Below are 22,214 nucleotides of genomic sequence, written 5' to 3'. Positions count from 1 at the left end.
GCAAGCAAGTCACTGGTTACGTGAAAACGGTCTTTTTCTCCAGGTAGCATTTTTGCTGTTATACATATGCTGTAAAAATGGCGACCAAATGATAAAAAATAACCGGAAGTTACTACAAAGGGATAAATATTCATGAATTTAAAATTATATTTGAAAAGGGAATAAAAGGAGATATGTGATTTTTTCTGTAACAAAATTCAAAGAAATGTTATTTGATATTTTTTAAATTTCATAACTATGTCAATAAATGCTTTATAAGATGAAAGAAATGTTCACATTAAAAAAGCGTTATAACGATCTTGACTACTCATCAACAATCATGGAAGACAAGTGCGCGAAGTTGATCTTACTGTTGAACTTTTTTGTTGTTGTTCGTTGTCAGTCTCAATATAAACTTTTTGTAAACATAACTGATTGTAAAGAAACTGGGCTTTTCTTTCAGTACTATCAAACATCAACATTGACCTGTTTAGCGTGTCCAGAGGATAGTACTTCCATGACTGTTAGTTCTGATGGTAAGATCATGCCCAAACAAGACAAAATTTTAAAAAGAAAAGTGTTCTTGTCATTTTGCAATGCTTTTTATTAACAATTTAACTACTTTCTGAATTGGTATAGTATTTTCTAGCCCAATTAAATTTGTAAAGCTGCTCTTCAAATTACAAAATTGATCATTAAAGGAAAGAATAATGCATTATTGAATATTGTCGAGTTAAACTTAAAGCCAGAATTGGTACCTTAGACATAATGATACAGATACAGATAGTGTCAGAACAGAAAATATCAAATTAAAGGTCACAGGCAAAATTCATAGTACTGAGACATCACATCAGCTGCAGCAAAATTGATGAAAAGTGACAACTCTTAACTGTAGTGAAACGGTTTAGATGATTTTTACATTCGTGCATGTTTCTGTATATTTCCAATGTATGTTACATGTATATATTGTATCAAAGTGTATTGTTCAATGATGGCTTTGAACCGGTACCACAATATCCAGAAAACTCCTCAAAACTGATTAAAAACCGTAGAACTGATAGATATTACCAGAAAACTCTATTTTGTACAGTATGGTGTAATACTGCTTACATGTACATTGCTACATGTAATAAAGACTATACATTTTCATTATTTGTCATTTTTACTCAATTTAAGTACAATTTCACTTTAAGAATACAAATTTAGTGTCTTGTATGCAAGTTCCTTGAAAACAGTATGGTGGAAATAATTATTCAAAAGTTACATAACTCTCCTTAAAAATAATTACATCCACCATTTGTTTGTCAAATAGTGAAGACCCTTAAGCTTAATGCAATTATTCTACCTTATATCTTTGAACAAGAAGTAAAAAATTATTCATCACCTCAATTGTTTTGAAATAGAAATTCAAAAATTTTTGTAGTTTATAGAATGAGGACAAATTACATTTGTAGTTAAACTTAATGGAAAAAATACTAATCTAAAAATAAGAAGATGTGGTATGATTGCCAATCTTCTTATTTTTATATTACTCATCAGATGGATACAAAGCACATACATGACATAAAAACACAAACATAAAAGACACAAAGTACAGATTTAAGAGTACTCATAGTTAACTGAAATCTACATGTCGTTCATCAAAGCCAATAAAAACTAATAAAAAATCATGTATCTAAGATTAATATATCAACCAGTACACATCCAAACATTCATGGATTTAGTGTAAAGACATCATTAATAGTCAGAGAAAAACATGACCTTCAGGGCTCACACTACATCAGAATCATAGGGAGAAGTGGTGAGATTTGAAAGAGAAGTACTCTTTCGTTTGCGGCGCTACAATGTTTGGTTTTTACTATATTATAAAGGGCCAAATGTATCCTATTTTCGTTTTATATTATTCAATTAATATCTGAATATACAATTAAAGTAACAGTTCAAATTAAAAGTTGTTTAAGTTTATCACATCTAGTTGCACAATTATATATTAGACCTCTTGTCAGAAACTACCAACTAAATATCTAGCACTAACAGATTTTTTTTTATATCAAAAAGGAAAAGAAAGTACATGTATAATATATGAATTACAATTCAATTAAAAAACTATTCTGTTTATCATGATTATGAAATTCAGTGTTTCTCATTAAAAAGATGTATAAATTTAACAAAGTTAAGTTGGGACAATATATTGATATGAGTGTAATAGTCCCAGAGTGAAGCAACTTTAATCAATATATTGAAACAATGCATATACATGTACACCGCAATATATACATTAATCAAGTTGATTTATCCAAAAGTCTGTTAATGCGTGCGGAATGTGGAATTTTTCCTTTTGGGATCAAAGAAGAAAGAATTCCGTAGTTATTATCGTAATGATCATGATGATACGGATTGCGGTCATAGCTGGTTCGTTTCCGATGAATGCCGCCTCCGATTAGTTCGTAAAAATATTTCAATGGCGGACGAAGAAAATTTACAAAAATAAACGATGTTTGACAAGCAATTTGGAAAGGAATATGACATTTTTAATGCAATAGAATAGAATAGAATATAGAATATTTCTATTTCCCAAATTACAGGGCCCATAAAGGACATAAAATCAGATACAATTGATTTACATAATTGGTAACAACAACAATAATAGTCACTTGTAAATATATATTTAGTATATTAGCATTGGTCAGAATCAGAGCCAAAAACCACATATATATTGTGAATAAAAGAATAAAATTACATTATATGCATTCATTCTCAAATCATTTACTTGACTTAGTGTCAATATTCATACAATATATGGACTAAACATTTATTAAAGGCAACTTCTGCAACTTTCATCACGTTCTAATAAAGTAATAAACTTATTTTGATGGAAGTTAGAATGATTTGAAGTACGCTCTCGAGTAACAAGTACCGGAAGTAATAAAAAAATTGTCTTTATGAAATAACATGCAACAAACTGTAAATTCAATGCTTTAACCTCTTTTCAAAAGAAAATAAATAGTTTATGGATGTTTATGTCTTTGAATTTGTTTACTCATAAATGAAAAAATGATGTTTCAATGATGTGGTAAAATTTGAAAATTGCTGATGATGAAAGCAACTGAAAGCGAGTAAGGTGAACAACAGGGCAGCTAGATTTTGCTTTTGACGGTCGGGCAATATCTATAACAATAAAAACAATATTTAAAGATCTAATTACAGTGTTGAATTGTTAAGCTTTTAGAATAAATATATTTAAAGGATCGATAAGTTTACTCGATCATATCTATAGTTACAGGCTCGGTAAACAACATCACTGTAAAAAATAGGATGTGCTATTATCCTGTTTGTAATAAATCTTTGTATCTAATCTGTAGAGATTTTTTGCGTTTAATAATTTTCTTTAACCAAATCATTGTAATACATGTCATACACCCCGTGTTTCAATTTCTTCATTTTGAAATGGAAATCTCAATCAGGAATAACCAGAATACTCCTGAATGAAGTTTTTAATCTATAGAAATTTTAACAGTATACCTGAAACAACTTCTGAATATGCATGAAATAAATGCCACTGGACATTAAGAATGCAACAATCAACTGAAACAACTTAGTTTATTTATGTGTGTTAATTTAAATTTAGATTTTGTCATAGTCATGTATATTTGTACTGTTTGAAGATAAATCAATAAGTTTTCGAATATAACTAATAAGACAACTAGGTCACTGTGAAATTATAAGACTCAACATCCCAGATATGACTGCCAAAATTAGTTAAGCAAAAAACAAAAAATAAGAATTCTACAAAGCTAGACAATTTATAAATTTATAATTTTATAATTTTTCCAGTTGTCTAAAATGTCTTTGATCAGTGTCAATGATATATTACCTATATTATAATTGAAGCCAGAACAAAATATAGTTTCTACCATTCACATGTCATGTATGTAGTTTATAAAAAAAACAAAAAAACCAGCAAAATACAAAAAAAAACCCCAAACCAATAAACAAGCAGATAATGAAATTAATAAAATCGTTTAAAATGTAAAAGAAGAGGAGATGCTACTGGTGTTAGAATTAGTTAATGTTAAACTTAGATTACCTATCAGGATTGTATAATATCTTGCCCCAATTTACAAGAATACTGCATTTTTGTTGAATTTGTGATTGATTGTTGCTTCCTTAACACCCACTGAGTGGCAAACATTTTATACATAATCAGGGTAAGAATAAATAAACGATAAAAAAATAGGTACATGTAGGTTCTGAAAGATTAGATGACAGGGATGAAAGATGGTAAATTAAGACGGCCACTGAAAAACAATGGTATGTTGGTTAGGGGCATAAATTGGCAATTCAAAATGGCAGCTATTGACCCCTCATAGAGTTGTTGCAAAGGTTCTTTATCATTCAGAGAGCATGGCACCCTGTCTACACATGTACAAGGCATCAAATTTTATATCCTCATCCTAAATGCATAGCCAAACAGACGCTCCACTTTAGCAAGGGTTTTACCTCTGGTCAGAAGAAGACAAGGTGACCATATTTCTATACCTCAGTCACCCTTTGGGTCATTTTTGTTGTAATGTTGTATGTATTTTCCTATACCATATTTTTAACACTTAAAGCTAGAATTTAAGTAAGATTCTTCTGGAGGTCCTACCAATGGGGCAATCCAAAACCATAAGCCATAGAAAAGCACCCAACACCATGGTAATAAAAAGAATATGACAAAGGGTCTATGTAACACTTCCCCAAAAAAGTAGAGTAAAATGAGCAAAAGGAACCCCACCAGTTTCTTCTCCACCAGTGACAGTTACTCCTCTACATGTTAATATCCATTTAAGTAAAGGTTATAAACTAGTATGTGGTAATAGGAAATTGTAATTACCGTTTCCAAGTATACAGAATTTTTTTTTGAATTCAACAGGTTCATTGCATAATAACTTTTTATTTAATATTTTTCCAATTAACAGGCTATTTTGTTTAATTTACTGTCTGACCTTCATTTGTAACACTGCTAATACGATTATAAAGTTTACTTGTTGTGTTTGATAGAAAATAGAAGGAACAGAAAAAACAATTCCTCATTACTATCTGTTGCAGGTTTAGATTGTATTTGCAACCCTGGTTACTATTATACAAGAAATTTTGGAGGTGGAGAAGTAACTTGTGCGAAATGTCCAGCCGATCAGGTATGTGTTTCAACATTTAGACATAATGTCCAGCTAATTAAGTATATGTTTCATCATCTAAATGCAATTTCCTAGCCAATTAGTAAGTGTTTCATCTAAGCACAATGTCCAGCCAATCAGGTAAGTGTTTCATCATCTATGCACAATATCCAGCTAATCAAGCTTGTATTTCATCATCTTCCCCAGTAGGCATAATGTCACAGACAATCAGGTATGTGTTTCATCATCTAGGCACAATGTCTGGCCAATCAGGAATGTGTTTCATCTATGCACACAATGTCCAGCTAATCAAGTTTGTGTTTCATCAACTAGGCATAATGTCACAGACAATCAGGTATAAGTTTCATCATCTAGGCACAATGTCCAGCCAATAGAGTAAATGTTTCATCTATGCACAATGTCCAGCTAATCAAGTTTGTGTTTCATCATGTAGACACAATGTCCGGCCAATCAGGTAAGTGTTTCATCATCTATGCACAATGTCCAGCTAAACAAGTTTGTGTTTCATCATCTAGGCACAATATCCAGCCAATCAGGTAAGTGTTTCATCTGTGCACTCAATGTCCAGCTAATCAAGTTTGTGTTTTATCATCTAGGCATAATGTCACAGACAATCAGGTATACGTTTCATCATCTAGGCACAATGTTTTGCCAATCAGGTAAATGTTTCATCTATGCACAATGTCCAGCTAATCAAGTTTGTGTTTCATTATCTAGGCATAATATCACAGCCAATCAGGTATGTGTTTCATCATCTAGGCACAATGTCCAGCCAATCAGGTCTGTGTTTCATCATTTAGTCATAATGTCTCAGCCAATCACGTATGTGTTTCATCATCTAGACATAACAACCAGCCAATCAGATATATGTGTTTCATCATCTTAGATTCTAAATACATTATTCAAGCTGAATTTCCATATGTTTTTATACATCCGTTTACGGGACGTATTATGATATACATTGTACCATTATCAGTCTGTCTGTCCGTCCTCAACATGTCGGACAATAACTCAAAAACGCTTAAACCAATTTGCATGAAACTTTGGTGAATTGTTTATATCTATTGACGTGAGCTCCTGATTTTTATAAATTTTGGATTTTACGTTTCTGAGTTATGGGATTTTATTCATTAAAAAAGGGGATTTTCCATTTTTCGGACAATAACTGCGTTATGGAACTTTATTCTTTGAAAAATCAAAGGGCGTATCATAAACCCATGTCGCTGCTCTTTATTCATATTCACTTTTAAAAGAGTAATTATTTCATTATACCGATAAACTTAAATCATTTGAAAATATTCTTTATTAAAAAATATTAAAACAAGGCGTGCTTTTTGTCTCGCCTTGACGGAGTCAAAAAGCGAGACATAGGTTTGCTGTTTTCGGCGGAGGTGCCGTCAACAATGTATTAGTTTGTGATTAGGTCTAGTTCATGGTGAACCACTAGTGGTAGGTCAGTGATATTTGGTCTGCAGTTGTATTAGCATTGGCACATCTCATTACCATGGAGATTATTTGGCCCCGCCCCCTCAGTCAAGGTTTATTGACTATGAAACTGCTTAGTTTTCATGTATTAGTTTGTGATTAGGTCAGTTTATGGGGAACCACTAGTGGTAGGTCAATGATATTTGGTATGCAGTTGTATAAGCATTGGCAAATCTCATTTCCATGGAGATTATTTGGTCCTTACCCCTCAGTCATGGTCTATTGACTCTGAATTTTTTACTTAGTTTACATGTATTAGTTTGTGATTAGGTTAGTTTAAGATGAACCACTAATGTAAAGTCAAAGATATTTGGTATGCAAATGTATTGACATTTGCAAGTTTCATTTCCATGGAGATTTTATAACCCCACCCCCTAATTATGGTTCATTGACTTTGAAACTTTTACATAGTTTACAAGTTAATGTTTGTGTTTAGGTTTGTTTAAAGGGAAAGACTTATGAAAAGTCAATGGTATTTGGTTTGCAGTTGTATTAGCATTGGCACATCTCATTTCCATGGAGATTAGCCCTGTACCTTCAGTCATGGTTCATTGATTTTGAATATTTGCATAACTTACATGTTAAAGTATTGCTATTTTAATTTCAACATTTGCATTATCAAAATAACAAATAGGCGAGACATATCTCTGTGTTAACAGTTTATTATTTTAATTGTTGCAACAAACTATTATAAATGTTCTAGCAATTATCAAATAACTGAATCAGACCTTTTCTTATAGTATGACAATTTTAGATTTATTGTTCAGATGTTTCAAGTCTCTTATACAGTTGATGATTTCTATTTAGATATTTATGGTTAAGAGTTGTTCCTCTTATTTTTTGCAGAAAATATATAAATTAAATGATTTTTAAGAGATCCATGAAAATTTTAATTTAAACAGGATCTGAGGGTGTAAATAGACTTAATAGTGTTGTTTCATTTTATAATACTGATGGAGAATATATTGTGATAACAAGATAGTGTTTTCACCTGATTCCAAGGTACTCCAATTGCAGAAACAATATATACAGAAGAACAAGAAGAAATGCATTTTTGTAATACTTCATAATATGTTTTGCAATAGATTAGGGGAGGATTTAGGCACATTTTTATGTTTTAAAAAGTGATATTAACTGGTTAAATTTAGGTTTGGGATTTCTATGACAACCAATATTAAAAGCATTTTGAGATTAATATTATTCATGTTATTTAGAAATGCATAAATACTCTTGCACTTCAATAATGTAATCACGGTCATAGCTTATTGATTTGTTGCCTTCAGTGATTTATGAATTTCTTGGCTATTTCCTTTGCAGTTTGACACCTCTTACACTATAATTAACTAGGTAATTAGCAGGTTAATGACTTTTACATCAATGGAGTGACAAACTATTGTTTGGCAGCTGTTGAGCAATCTGAAATAGTAAAGTAAGTTCAAATTGAACGCCAAATATTAAAGTATATCAGAGGGAACTTTTGCTTCTTAGTCATGTAAAGTCTCATGGAATTAGAATTCATGTGAAAGATACTGAAATCCAGGGTTTTTAGCATGGCATGAGTCATGCATTTTTTCAGACTGTTTATGATGTATTTACACTAAAACCCTTGGATGTGTACTGATTGATACTTTAGTCTGAGAACATGATTTATTTATTAGTTGTAATTAGCTTTTGATAAATGTTAATTGTCATGCGCTACACTTTTAATCTGCACTTTTCCATTTAAACTTCAGGGTATAAAACTGAAAATCTGTACACATACTATAGTTTAAATTTATATTACAGGCTAGGTCAGCTGATGGATGGAGTTGTGTGAGTTGTGGTACACTTGGTATTGTTAATGGTGAATGTCTTAAATGTGGTGACAGAATTACTCCAGGTATTGTTAATGGTGATCGAATGTCTTAAATGTGGGGACAGAATTACTCCAGGTATTGTAAATGGTGAATGTCTTAAATGTAGGGACAGAATTACTCCAGGTATTGTTAATGGTGAATGTCTTAAATGTGGGGACAGAATTACTCCAGGTATTGTTAATGGTGAATGTCTTAAATGTGGGGACAGAATTACTCCAGGTATTGTTAATTGTGAATGTCTTAAATGTGGGGACAGAATTACTCCAGGTATTGTTAATGGGGATTGTATTACTTGTGGGGACAGAATTACTCCAGGTATTGTTAATGGGGATTGTGTTACTTGTGGGGACAGAATTACTCCAGGTATTGTTAATGGGGATTGTGTTACTTGTGGGGACAGAAATACTCCAGGTATTGTTAATGGGGATTGTATTACTTGTGGAGACAGAATTACTCCAGGTATTGTTAATGGGGATTGTGTTACTTGTGGGGACAGAATTACTCCAGGTATTGTTAATGGGGATTGTGTTACTTGTGGTAGAATTACTTCAGGTATTGTTAATGGTGAATGTCTTAAATGTGGGGACAGAATTACTCCAGGTATTGTTAATGGGGATTGTGTTACTTGTGGTGTTAGAATAACTCTAGGTATTGTTAATGGGGGTTGTGTTACTTGTGGTGGTAAAATTACTCCAGGTATTGTTAATGGTGAATGTCTTAAATGTGGGGACAGAATTACTCCAGGTATTGTTAATGGGGATTGTGTTACTTGTGGTAGAATTACTCCAGGTATTGTTAATGGGGATTGTGTTACTTGTGGTAGAATTACTCCAGGTATTGTTAATGGCGATTGTGTTACTTGTGGTAGAATTACTCCAGGTATTGTTAATGGGGATTGTGTTACTTGTGGTAGAATTACTCCAGGTATTGTTAATGGGGATTGTGTTACTTGTGGTAGAATTACTCCAGGTATTGTTAATGGGGATTGTGTTACTTGTGGTAGAATTGCTCCAGGTATTGTTAATGGGGATTGTGTTACTTGTGTTAGAATTACTCCAGGTATTGTTTATGGGGATTGTGTTACTTGTGGTAGAATAACTCCAGGTATTGTTAATGGGGATTGTGTTACTTGTGGTAGAATTACTCCAGGTATTGTTAATGGGGATTGTGTTACTTGTGGTAGAATTACTTCAGGTATTGTTTATGGGGATTGTGTTACTTGTGGTAGAATTACTTCAGGTATTGTTAATGGGGATTGTGTTACTTGTGGTGACAGAATTACTCCAGGCATTGTTAATGGGCATTGTGTTACTTGTGGTGGTAGAATTACTCCAGGTATTGTTAATAGGGATTGTGTTACTTGTGGTGTTAGAATAACTCTAGGTATTGTTAATGGGGGTTGTGTTACTTGTGGTGGTAAAATTACTCCAGGTATTGTTAATGGGGATTGTTTTAATTGTGGTGGTAGAATTACCCCAGGTATTGTTAATTGGGATTGTGTTACTTGTGGTGGTAGAATTACTCCAGGTATTGTTAATTAGGATTGTGTTACTTGTAGAATTACTCCAGGAATTATTATTTACTATTGTTAATGGGAAATATATTATGTGTGTTGACAGAATTACTCCAGGCATTGTTAGCTAAGAGTATTACTTGTTATTATAAAACTACTCAAGGTAGTGTGTTACTTACATGTATGGTGACAAAATTACTACATGATGATTGTTGGATACACATTAAAGCACATGACTAGGTGGTACTGTTGTTGTTATATTGATTAACATTCACAAGTTTTTTCATAATTATACCTTATTCTAGGAGTGGAGGGTATATGCATGTAACAATCACTTTGTTCTTTTGTTCTGTCTGTTCGTTTGTACTTCAAACATTGTCACATGTTCCCAGTTACTGCTAAACATATTTACTTCATTTAATGTCAGCAGCTTGACTGATGTATTCAGTGTTCTCCCCATGATTTTTGGATAGCACCAGGGTAACGTGTGTGGACAGCTTGATGAAATGATTCATACAATCAGTTGTGTAGCGTCGCGTCGCTTAGCTATATTTCTAGTTACTGCAGTATGTCTCTTGTTTTGTTTTAACACTGTGGTACTGTGTTATGTAGATATTGAGTCTGAAAATTATTGGTAAAAAAAGAAGTAAACCAATAAACCGTTTGTATACTTTAATATTTTTTTTAAATAAATAAAACATGATTCATTACAAAATATTCATCTAAATTTATAGTAATCAAATCTTTTATCAAATCCATGATCAATAAAAATAAAATATCATTCAAAGGAGACCAAAAATGTTCAATTTAAAAAAAACTTTATAGTTTCTAGAAAGAAAGTTGTTGTATGTGAAAGGATTCTTGTCATAAGGAGATATAAAATAACAAGAACAAATATTGATTTATTGTTTGAACCAGTTTCTATCTTAAATTTAAAAAAAAAAGAAATTTTTCATAAATTTAAAAACATTTTGCCATAGATTTCATGTAGATATTATCCTTTCTTGTCTTTGGTGATAATCAAACATTGATACAGACTTAATACTGCACTGAAATCTAAATCTTTATTTGTCATGATCCATTTAAAAAGAATTTCTAAATCTATAAATTTATCTTAGGTCTATAAGTAACCATATTCAATGTCAACAACAAAGTCTCCCTATTTTTCCCACCTAAATGATAGGAAGTAGATATAAATAAATTTAACATGTGCTTATGGATAAAATTTGCAAGATAAAAACATATTCTACGTGAACTAACTGGGTCATGTGATATGTACATATGTCCGTCCCCTTCACAGATACTATAGTTTGAAACAGGATATCATGCACTTAATAATGTCATAATTAAAAAAAATTTTAGCCATGGTTTAATCAGACATATTATACTAAACTAATGAGCCAACTTTATTATGTACAAAAAGTGTACAGGCGTGTGTGCAACTATGGGGTTCACACTGTTTGTGTACAAAGTATTTGCAGACTTGTCACAGGTCAGCGCTTGGGTTGTGAGTGAAGCCATAAAATAGTTATCAGTGATCATAAAGTTATGAACTCCTAATTAAAACATAAAAGAATAATGTAACAAGTGTTAATTACATCGATTAAATCCAATCAACAAGGTTAACCTCATAAGGTAAATCGATCACGTGGTTTCAACAATCTGGGTGAACTGGTTTGAACTGGTCAAATTTCACCTGGAATTTTATACCGCACGGAAAAGAATTAACAAATCGCTTAAAACTTTACAGATTTACGATTTTTTTACTGAAAATTTTAGCACCACAGGAAACAATTATACATCGCGGTAAGACCGATACCACCACGGTCAAAAATTATACATCACGGTCCTTTAAGGGCCTGGGGAGAACACTAGTATTGTGATGTGAAAGTGCTCTCAGATCTGTCAGACACCTACATTTTGTTTTCCAATACTTTGACATTTCAATATGTTCAATCGTCTTTATATTTTAGTCATATACTTTCTCTAGTACTACTGAACAGAATCACTTCATAACTGGAATGAAGCTTGGCAGAAAGGAATTTAAATGTATAGGTGCTTTTTGGATCTGTCAGAAACTTATTCCTGTTTTTTTACCCCATTTTAGAAGGGACGTATAATGGTAGACCTTATATTCTGTCTATATGTCAACACTACGTTTGATAACTCATATTTGCTTTAAACAATTCTCATGAAATTTTAACTCACCATTAGGGTCAATGGGGAAAAGCTTCCTTTCCAACTTTCAATTTTGTTTTTACAGAGTTATGGGACTTAAATCATGGAAAATTCTACTTTTTCTCAATTATTCTTCAATAACTCAACTTTGATGTGATACTTTTTCCTGAAATGTCATCACCAGGCTAGAATTGATCAAAGTTCGCTCCCTTTAAATTTTCAAGATTTTCAATTTTGTCATTCCAGAGTTTTCAGACTTTATTCATGAACATTTTTCAGATACCAAAGACACACACTTTCCTGTGAATATGAATATTCCTTTCCATTTTGAAAATTTTCAAGTTTGTCCTTTGAGAGATACAGACTTAAAACTTAATTTTTAAAAAGTATTTTTTACACATCTTGTACCATAACTTTACTATACTTTGATCAATTTACTGGAAACTTGACACAACTGTTGAAAAAGGGTGAAAGTAAAATACCTTTTGATTTTTTTACTGTTACAGGACTTTTTTAACAGTCAGATTTAAGGCATTTTTATAATTTTTGCGTCGTATAATGCTATGGTGTCATCGTCTGCGTCGGCGTTGTCCAAAGACACATTTGGTTTTCGGACAATAACTTTAGTTTAAGTGAATGGATCTCAATTGCACAGTATTGCCCAATAGCAAGAAATCTCGAATTGCACAGTATTGCGCAGTAGCAAGAAATCTTCAATTGCACAGGATTGCGCAATAGCATAGTATTGTGCAACAACAAAGTATTGCCCAATAGCACAGTATTGCGCAATAGCAAGAAATCTTCAATTGCACAGTATTGCACAATAGCAAAAAATCTTAAATTGCACAGTATTTGGCAATAGCAGGAAATCTTAAATTGGCCAGTATTGCGCAATAGCAAGAAATCTTCAATTGAAAATAAATACAAATCTTTTAACCAATTTCAATGGTATTAATTTAAAGTCTTTAATTTTTGGGGGTTCTAACCTTGTTTTACTTTTTTGGATATTGGGCCCCATTTTTAAATTGGTCTACATTGAGGTCAAAAGGGTCCAAAATTAAATTTTGTTTGATTTCATCAAAAACTGAAATATTGCGGCTGTATGATATGCTGAATCTTATTGTGCATTTAGATTTTTTATTTTGGGCCCTGTTTTCAAATTAGTCCATATTAAGGTTTGAAGGGTCTAAAATAATCTTTGTTTGATTTCAACTAAAATTAAATTTTTGGTGTTTTTTTCATATGCTGAATCGAACCATGTTGTTAGATTTTGGATATCAGACCATTCTAGGTAAATTAAATGTCCCATTTCAAATTTTTAAGATCTTTGACCACATTTATTTTGTGTCAGAAACCTATATTATGTCAAAAATTTTATCACAATCCAAATTCAGACAGTATCAAGCTTGAATATTGTGTCCAAACTTCCCAACTGTTCAGGGTTAGACCTCTGCGGTCGTATCTGGCTGCGCTCAGCAAAGCATTTTATTTTACATGTCATACAATCGCCTGAGATCTCCATGAATGAAAATTTAACCATGGAGAAATAATCACAAGCGCATTGTTATACTGTGGATTCATTATTATTCGTTGGATACCAATTTTTGTGGATTTCGTGGGTACAAGTGAACCACGAAATTAAATGATCAACGAATGACATATTTAGTATAGGCTTGTACGCAGACTTTCGTAAAACCACGAAATTAAATATCCACGAACATGCAAATTTTCCCTAATCCTCGAAAATTGGTACCCACGAAAATAAATGAATCCACAGTAAACAAAAATTTCATTCCTCCTTTTTTTTTTGTAAGATATAGAAGATAGACTGATAAATTTTTAACTATATTAATTTCACTATAGAATAACCATAAAGTGTCATTAAATTTTATTTATTTCAATCCCAATATTAAGTCTGGCATTTTTTAGTCACCTTACAAAAAAATGGGTTGTGACTCTTCTTTTTTTTCATTGTCAAATTCAAATTCAAATCAGTAGTCACATCATTAACTAACTTGATCAGCTGTCTGCAGTATGAACAAGAAATTTCGTAAGTGGTTTTTTTTAAAAGTTGAATAAAGATTTGTGAAGGGCAATAGTTAAAAATTGAAATGATTTTAGTGACCTAAAATGGCAAATACCATATAGAAACAGACCATCCAACTTTTAATTCTGAGTCAAAAATATAAGTTGGATTTATTAGATTGATTATAAACGAGGCTAGCAAAAAGAAATTTTTTTTTGACCCCACCTTAAAACCGTGGCACATTTATTTATTTTAATGATGGCAGGTCCAAGAAGGAGATTATATGATGATGGCGAATGATAAGTTAATATACTTTATGGAGATCCCTGACTTGCTTGGATCAAATTACTGGTACTACAAACTTTACACTGTTTGGATTAGTAAATGCAGGCTTGATCTTGATTTTGAAATTGTTGCTCTAGAGTTATGGGCTTTTTTAACAGTCATATTTTTGTAGGACTCGAAACTGCGATGGAACTCCGAACTGCGATGGTCTTGCTGATTTGCGATGGTTAAACGCTGAAGTGTGTTTTTGATCACGCCGAAGTGTGATGGTGGCATTAATTGTGACACTGTCTTGTTGAAAGCTACGCTGAAGAGCGGTGGTGGTTAACGCTGAAGTGCGATGGATTAAATAAATCATATTTTCAATGTTTTTCATGTTCACATGTCCATATAGAAGTTAATTTGTTTGTTAGAAGTAGCTTTCCAGTTGTTTTTTATTTGTAACATATTGAGTATAACCCGTTTGATTTAAAACAGTGATGATAAATAGTCATTGCATTTTCAGTACTCACTAGAACATTGTAGTGAACATTATACTTTGTAAATAGCTTAAACCAAAAAAAGCAGTCGTTCCTACAATCGATCAGATATTGATGCTACATACAAAAGCTATTTTCCTTTAAAACCAGTATTGTTTGCAATGACTGAAAAAAATGTGGTAAATGTTTGAAATGCAAATACTTCTTGGTTAGTTAGAACGAAACAAAATAAGCGAAAAATCTGTGAATCAGAACAAGGAATAAGAGGGATTATCGATGTTTTTTACTGAAACTGGAGACAATATTGAATGCTTGATATTTATATACATGTACTAGCTTATAAAATAAATTCAAGCACTCATAATAATTGGACATCTGTAAATTTAAACTAGCCATCATGTGTCTTATAGATCATCGCACATCAGCAAAAGGACCATCGCACTTCGGCGCAGACCATCGCACTTCAGCATTCCTAACGCACCTCTGAGTCCTACATATTTAAGGTAATATTCATAGACCAAAGGATATTCTCATGCAAGTTTTTCTACAGAACCATTTTACTAACTTCTGGTAAGATGTCTTTGAAATATTCCATTTTATCCTGTCAAAAATTTCAATATGCACAAGACAAGAGTATCATGTGCTTATGGCTATTTATTTGATACTTTGAATTATGAGTGGAGGTTTTATCAGGACAACATGTGCAACTTCTTATTTGTTATGTTAATATATAGATTGTATGTATATAATTATTTATAGTTGAAAAGAGAGCTGAATGGAGGCTTAGTTACAGGGCTGCTGTCTCATTGACATAAACCCCACATTTCATTTTATTATATATGCATATTTGAAATGTCTATAAACATGATAAATATTGTATGTATATTTAAAGTTGAAAGAGAGCTGAATGGGGGCTTACCTGGTGGAACAAACCAAAGAGTTTGCAGAGACTGTGAACCTTACACCTGGTTAAATTCAGGGGGTACCAGGTATGTTTTAGTTCTGCAAATAAAGTATTGGGGTATTGTAGCACTCTTGGTATCAATATTGTGTATTAATTACTTATAGGTTGCACTTCTGTAAATATAGACAATTTAAATTCCCATAGGAACTCCTTTAATGGATAAAACTGTGCCTCTTTTACTATGCAGTTTTGTAAAAAATAATATTCTAGAATGGAAAGTTCATATGCACTACTATTTTTTTAAAAGGTCAAAATATAGGGCTGTGCAGCATATTTTCAACATTTATATGACCCGAACTAAGAGTTTTAACTTTTACAAAAATTCTGTACTACCCCTCCCTTCACTTTGGGTCTTCCTCAGAATTCAATTTGGCTGCTATCCATCATGTCCATGTGTATTTAATCTGTGAACCAGTACCTAAACAAAACAAAATATCCATGAATATTATATATCTCCCCAAAAGAGGTGTGGTTTGTGAAAAAGCTGTATTTACAAAGTGCAACCTGTAATATGTAGAAAACATGTGAATGTCATGAAAAAGATATTCTTTAAAGTCATATGATACTTCAAATAAAAAAATGTGATGAATTATATGTCCTTCACCAGAAAAGTTTGTCAATTATGCACGCCTTTATGACGTCATTTACCAAATAGAGGGGATCGCCTGTATCCCTGCACTATTAAAGTTCATCAAGCGTCTTTGTGATCGTCATTATGCAGGATAAACTAGAAATAATGTTTGTCCCGTAGGACAATTCCTTAATGACAGCAGTGCTGATTATCAATTATATATATGAATCAGAATTTAATTTGCCGAATAATTCATGCAATATAGCATAATATTTTTTCAACCACTCGCTCAACATGGGAAGGAAGTGACGATGCCTTTAAACGCATGAATGATGTTCACTAAAACCAAAAGTTTTTAACGGAAATGCAACTAACTTGAAAGTTGTCTATTGAATGGCTAAGTTTTACTTTTAAACGTACACAATACCTTTTTTTAAAAGGAAATCCTTTATTTTATCAAAATCTTCAGAAATGTTTTGTATTGAATTATTGTATTCCCATACTCTAATTCAAAGACAGCTTTTCTGTATGTAGTGACCTTTACCAAAACACAAGAAGTTCTACAAGCATGACAAGTGTGAAGGAGAAAACAGTGATGTAAGAAAAAAAAAAACTTTGAAGGAATAGAGCATTAAATGATTCTGAAAGAAAAAAATTAATACTTCAAATTATTTGATAACTGTTATGACAAAGTTTCATTAACAAATGGGATCACATGAAAAATATTAAAAAATAAATAAACAGTGCTCTATCATCCCACTTATTTTTCACATGCTCTGTGATTCTGTGATGATTGTCTATAAAGGTTAAGATTTTGGATGCTATAAGTTGTATAATCATACAAAGTCGCATAATGGTGCAATCTAATGAGAAGGTTGTGCAAAAAGTTACCAGTTTAACCTGTTTTTAGCTCACTTGGCCCAACGGTCCAAGTGAGCTTTTCTCATCACTTGGAGTTCGTTGTTGTCTAACGTTAACTTTTACAAAAATCTTCTCCTCTGAAACTACTTGACCAAATTTGACAAAACTTGGCTACAATCATCACTAGGGTATCTAGTTTAAAAAATGTGACTCTGCCTGCCAACCAAGATGGCCGACATAGCTAAAAATAGAACATAGGGGTAAAATGCAAGTTTTGTCTTATATTTTGAAAACTGTAATAAATAGAGAAATCTGACAGTGGCAGAAATGTTCAATATGTTGCGCTCTACCAATTGTTTAATTACGTAAAAACTGTTAGGGGACTTCTAATAGGAGTTATTGCCCTTAAATGACCAATTTTACCATTTTTTTTCATTTATGCCTATTATCCTGAAAACTATTATAGATACAGAGAAACTTTAAATTGCAAAAATCATCAGCAAAAAAAGATATACTATTAAGTCCAACACGATCGAAACTACAGTCTACTCCTTATTAGAGTTATTGCCCTTTGATGACGTTTTTTACCAATTTTTATACGACCGCAAAAAAATTTTGAGGTTGTATATTGGTATGACGTTGGCGTCGTCGTCGTCGTCCGAATACACAATGGTTTTCGCACTCTAACTTTAGTTTAAGTGAATGGATCTCTATGAAATTTTACCATAAGGTTCAATACCACAATAGGAAGGTAGGGATTGATTTTGGGGGTTATGGTACCAACAGTTAAGGAATTAGGGGCCAAAAAGGGGCCGAAAATAAGCATTTTTGTAACTTCCAGACATAACTTGTGTGTTAGCATATGGATCTCTTTGACATTGTACCACAAGATTCCATATCACAAAGGGTCAATGCTGGGATTGATTTTGGGGTTAATTGCCTCAAAATTTTAGGAATAAGGGGCCAAAAGGGGGCAAAAAACAAGCATTTTTCTAGTTTCATGACAATAACTTGTGTGTAAGTGTATGGATCTTTCTGAAATTTTACTACAAGGTTCCATTTCACAAAGGGAAAGCTGGAATTGAGTGTTGTGGTAATTGCCCAAAACGTTTAGTAATAAGGGGCCTAAAAAGGGGTTTAAAATAAGCATTTTTTAGTTTCTAGACAATAACTTGTGTTCAAGTGTATGGATCTCTCTAAAATTGTATTACAAGGTACCATACTACAAAGGCAAGGCTGTTATTGAGCTTGGTTTGGGGGGAAAGGGGGTGGGGGTGATGAATCATAAGGGGGGCGGGGGTCAAAAAAGGGGTAATTTTTTTTTTTCATTTTTTTTTTGTTTAAAATTTACATTTTAAGTTAGTTATTTTTTATCACGAAGAGAAAGTAGGAATTGAGTTTTGGGGTTAATTGCTCAAACATTTATGAATAAGGGGCCAAATATTGGTCGAAAATAAGGATTTTTTTAGTGTGCTCTAATGTTTAAGGAATAAGGGGAAAAAAGGTTAAAAAACAAGGGTTTCCATTTTAATAGACAAATAATTGAGTAAAGAACATTATTTAAAAGCAGTGTAAGGTTGGTAATTCAAACTCATTTAAATATCTCATCTACACTGCTTTTAAATTATGTAAATTGGAAATTTGCCAATAACTTTATTGTTAATAAATGCATTGGAAATTTGCCAACAATTTTAGTGTAATAAACTTCATTGGAAATTTGCCAATATAAAATTTTGCTGATGAAGGTTTTTTGTTTACCTTTAGCCTTGACTATGAAGTCATTTTCTGTTTTTATAGCCTGATGATGTAGTTGAATTATTTAATACTTTTATGATGTGTTTAAATGGGGTTTTATCATGTTTATGGTTGCAAATTTATTGTTTTAGTATAATAAACTCCATTTAAAATTTGCCAATAAAAAAAATTTTTGTTTATTTTTAGCTATGATTATGATGTCATTTTCTATTTTACTTTTATGGTTGCAAAGAAATTTTTATTTTTAGATATTACTGTTAAATGATGCTGATTAAGGTTTTAGCTATGTTTAGCCATGACTATGATGTCATTTTCTATTTTAATATCTGTTATGATGTATTTAAATGGGCTTTTATGGTTACAAAGGAATTTTATTTTTAGATATTACTATAAAATGTTGCTGATGCTGATTAAGGATTTTGTTTATTTTTAGCCATGACTATGATGTCATTTTCTATTTTAATATCTTTATGATGTATTTAAATGGGCTTTTATGGTTACAAAGGAATTTTATTTTTAGATATTACTTTAAATGTTGCTGATTAAGGATTTTTGTTTATTTTTAGCAATGACTATGATGTCACTTTCTATTTTAATACCTTTATGATGTATTTAAATGGGCTCCCATGTATTTAGATTTTTGATTATTTATACATGTTACCAAATTGGTCCACATTGAACAAAAACGGTCCAAATTTCAACTTTATTACATTACATCAAACATTGAATTCTACATATTCTTTGATATATTGAAATGAACAAACAATTTAGTTTATGGAGATTCCACCATAATAGGTAAATTAAATTTTTTCCAGTTCTTACACCACATTCATCCTGTGTCAGAAACCTATGCTGTGTCAAATATTTAATGACAATCCAAAGTCATAGCTGTATCAAGCTTGAATTTTGTGTCCATACTTGCCCCAACTGTTCAGGGTTCGACCTCTGCGGTCGTATCAAGCTGCGCCCCAGCGAAGCATTTTATTTGCATTCTTGCCTTATATCTTAAAAATTATTATAGATAGATAGAAACTTGAATAAGCAAAAATGATCAGCAAGACAAGATCTACTATAAGAAAATATGGAGGAAATTGTCCGACGACTCCTTATTGGAGTTATTACCCTTTAATGTCATTTTTTTGTGTTTTGCCTTATATGATAAAAATTATAACAGATCAAAAATGATCAGCAAGGCAAGATCTACAAACAAGTAAAATTTTGCTGATATAGTCAGTATACTGCCACTCTTTATTGGATTGATTGCCCTAAAATGAGGATTTGCTTACCCTCTTTTGTGTTTTGAGCAAAAACTAAAGAAGATAGAGAGAAACTAAACAGACAAAATGATCAGCAATACAAGATCAACATTAAATAAAGAGATTTTTGTCATGAAGTCTATTCTTGTCTATAATTAGAGTGTCCTTTGTTGAATATGTACATAGATCTAGGTGAGCGACACAGATGTTAGTAATAATGTTTGGTTTGATCATCTGCACTTCAGGTGAACATAGTAATCATTAATTCACTGAGGGAGGTAAAAATAAAGTATAGTTTCACTTAAATGTTTAGTTCAAAGATGAAATAGTACTGTATATTCAGAAATTATTGTGAGGTTTTATTTAATGCGAATAATGCAACTGTTAGTATCACAATAATAAGAATTCTGAATCTGATACATATATTTGTATGCCAGATTTTCCTGAAATCCCAATGATTAATCAAACATTTTTTTCCATTCCTCAAAAATTGCAATAATAAATGCACCCAATAATTTCTGAAATTTACAGTAATTACATGGATGAAGTTGCAAATTGTTGATAACACTATCCTTATAGGTTTTAACTATATCTTTAATATATTTCAGATGTGTGAGGTGTACAGATTACTTGAAAACCACAAACCTTACTTCATGTACCTGTATTGATACTCAGAAGGTTTGTTTATAAAACAGTATTACATACCAACATACCAACTGACCACTAGCAAAAAGAATTTAATAGAAAACATTTTAATTATATTTTCTCTGCATGAAAAATGTCTCCAGCATGCAGTATGAATACATGTATGAGATACATTTTTGTCAACTTTCAACTGAGGTATAATTGTATGCAACTGCAATGAACCCTTATAATTTAGAAAGTATCAGTTTTTATGCCCCCGGATGTGGCATTAAGTGTTACCCTTGTCCATCTGTACATCTGTATGTACGTACTTACATCCCAAAATTATGAAACTTATACACAATGATTATTACCACAAAACACAGATCAAGTTTTGAATTTGGGTGTCGTCACTTTTACAGTTCTATAGTTACGTCCCTTTATAAATTATGCAAGCAGGGGCATTTACTAATAAATTTATTAGAAAGGAATGTTTTTTTTGTGAGATTTACATCATGTACATGTATTGATTTTTTTTTATATAAAACATGAAATGATGTATATTTTAGGCTGATGGTTTATGCCTTCCATCTCTGCCTACACTTACTAATGTCATCACAACAGTTCCACTCACAGTAAGTAGTCAAACAGTTGTATATTTTTTCATTGTTTTAGATTTACTGTTCATACTTAGAATTTGAGAAATATTTTATTTTTAGAGGTTAATATGGTTAACAGAGCTGGTATAGTGGTACTGTGGTCTCAAGAAAGTCAACCATATTCTTAGTAAAGATACCGTTGTCTCCCACTGCAATATATTTCCCTATAAGAAAGTTGTGGTATCTCAAAGGTTTTTCCTTTTGTTCCTCTTTAAGAATAGCATTTTCAAGCAGGTCAGAAAGTTCAATGTTGTGGAACTTTTAACTTGTTTGAAATCACAACATCAGAAATATGTAAGAAATGTGTGAGACCACAATATTTCTAACAGTAGAATAGTTACACCTGGGTTTACCACAATAAATTGACTTGTGTGTTGTCTATCACATATATTAAATATTTCTATGATTTACTGGAATATTATGATCTGGATCAGGAAGTAGTGTTGTAAACATTATCTCAGATGATCAGTCATCTATCTGTTAAAGCTGTTAAACAATGCTGATAATTGAGTGTATTTTCCATAATCAAAATTGGTGCTGTTA

General features: G+C 31.9%; 1 protein-coding gene across 5 annotated transcripts in view; it reads left to right on the top strand.

The window, feature by feature from the left end:
• Positions 1-317: 317 nt before the first annotated feature.
• The window catches only part of LOC127702668 (meckelin-like), a 61,225-nt gene continuing 39,328 nt past the window's right edge, over positions 318-22,214 (top strand). The window contains exons 1-7 of one of the 5 annotated variants that reach the window (XM_052206961.1): positions 318-515; positions 5,071-5,159; positions 8,430-8,475; positions 9,197-9,244; positions 15,874-15,970; positions 20,997-21,066; positions 21,582-21,647. In XM_052206961.1, the coding sequence (XP_052062921.1) occupies positions 320-515; positions 5,071-5,159; positions 8,430-8,475; positions 9,197-9,244; positions 15,874-15,970; positions 20,997-21,066; positions 21,582-21,647 (612 nt within the window). In that variant the 5' untranslated portion in view covers positions 318-319. Of the gene's footprint in view, positions 516-5,070; positions 5,160-8,429; positions 8,524-8,623; positions 8,720-9,052; positions 9,101-9,196; positions 9,245-15,873; positions 15,971-20,996; positions 21,067-21,581; positions 21,648-22,214 lie in introns of all 5 variants that reach the window. The other 4 variants (XM_052206962.1, XM_052206963.1, XM_052206964.1 and 1 more) reach the window with 4 other exon arrangements.

This window comes from Mytilus californianus, unplaced genomic scaffold (assembly GCF_021869535.1).
Source record: "Mytilus californianus isolate M0D057914Y unplaced genomic scaffold, xbMytCali1.0.p SCAF_5, whole genome shotgun sequence".
NCBI classification, from domain to species: Eukaryota; Metazoa; Mollusca; class Bivalvia; order Mytilida; family Mytilidae; genus Mytilus; species Mytilus californianus.
This window is presented reverse-complemented; position numbering and strand designations above follow the sequence as displayed.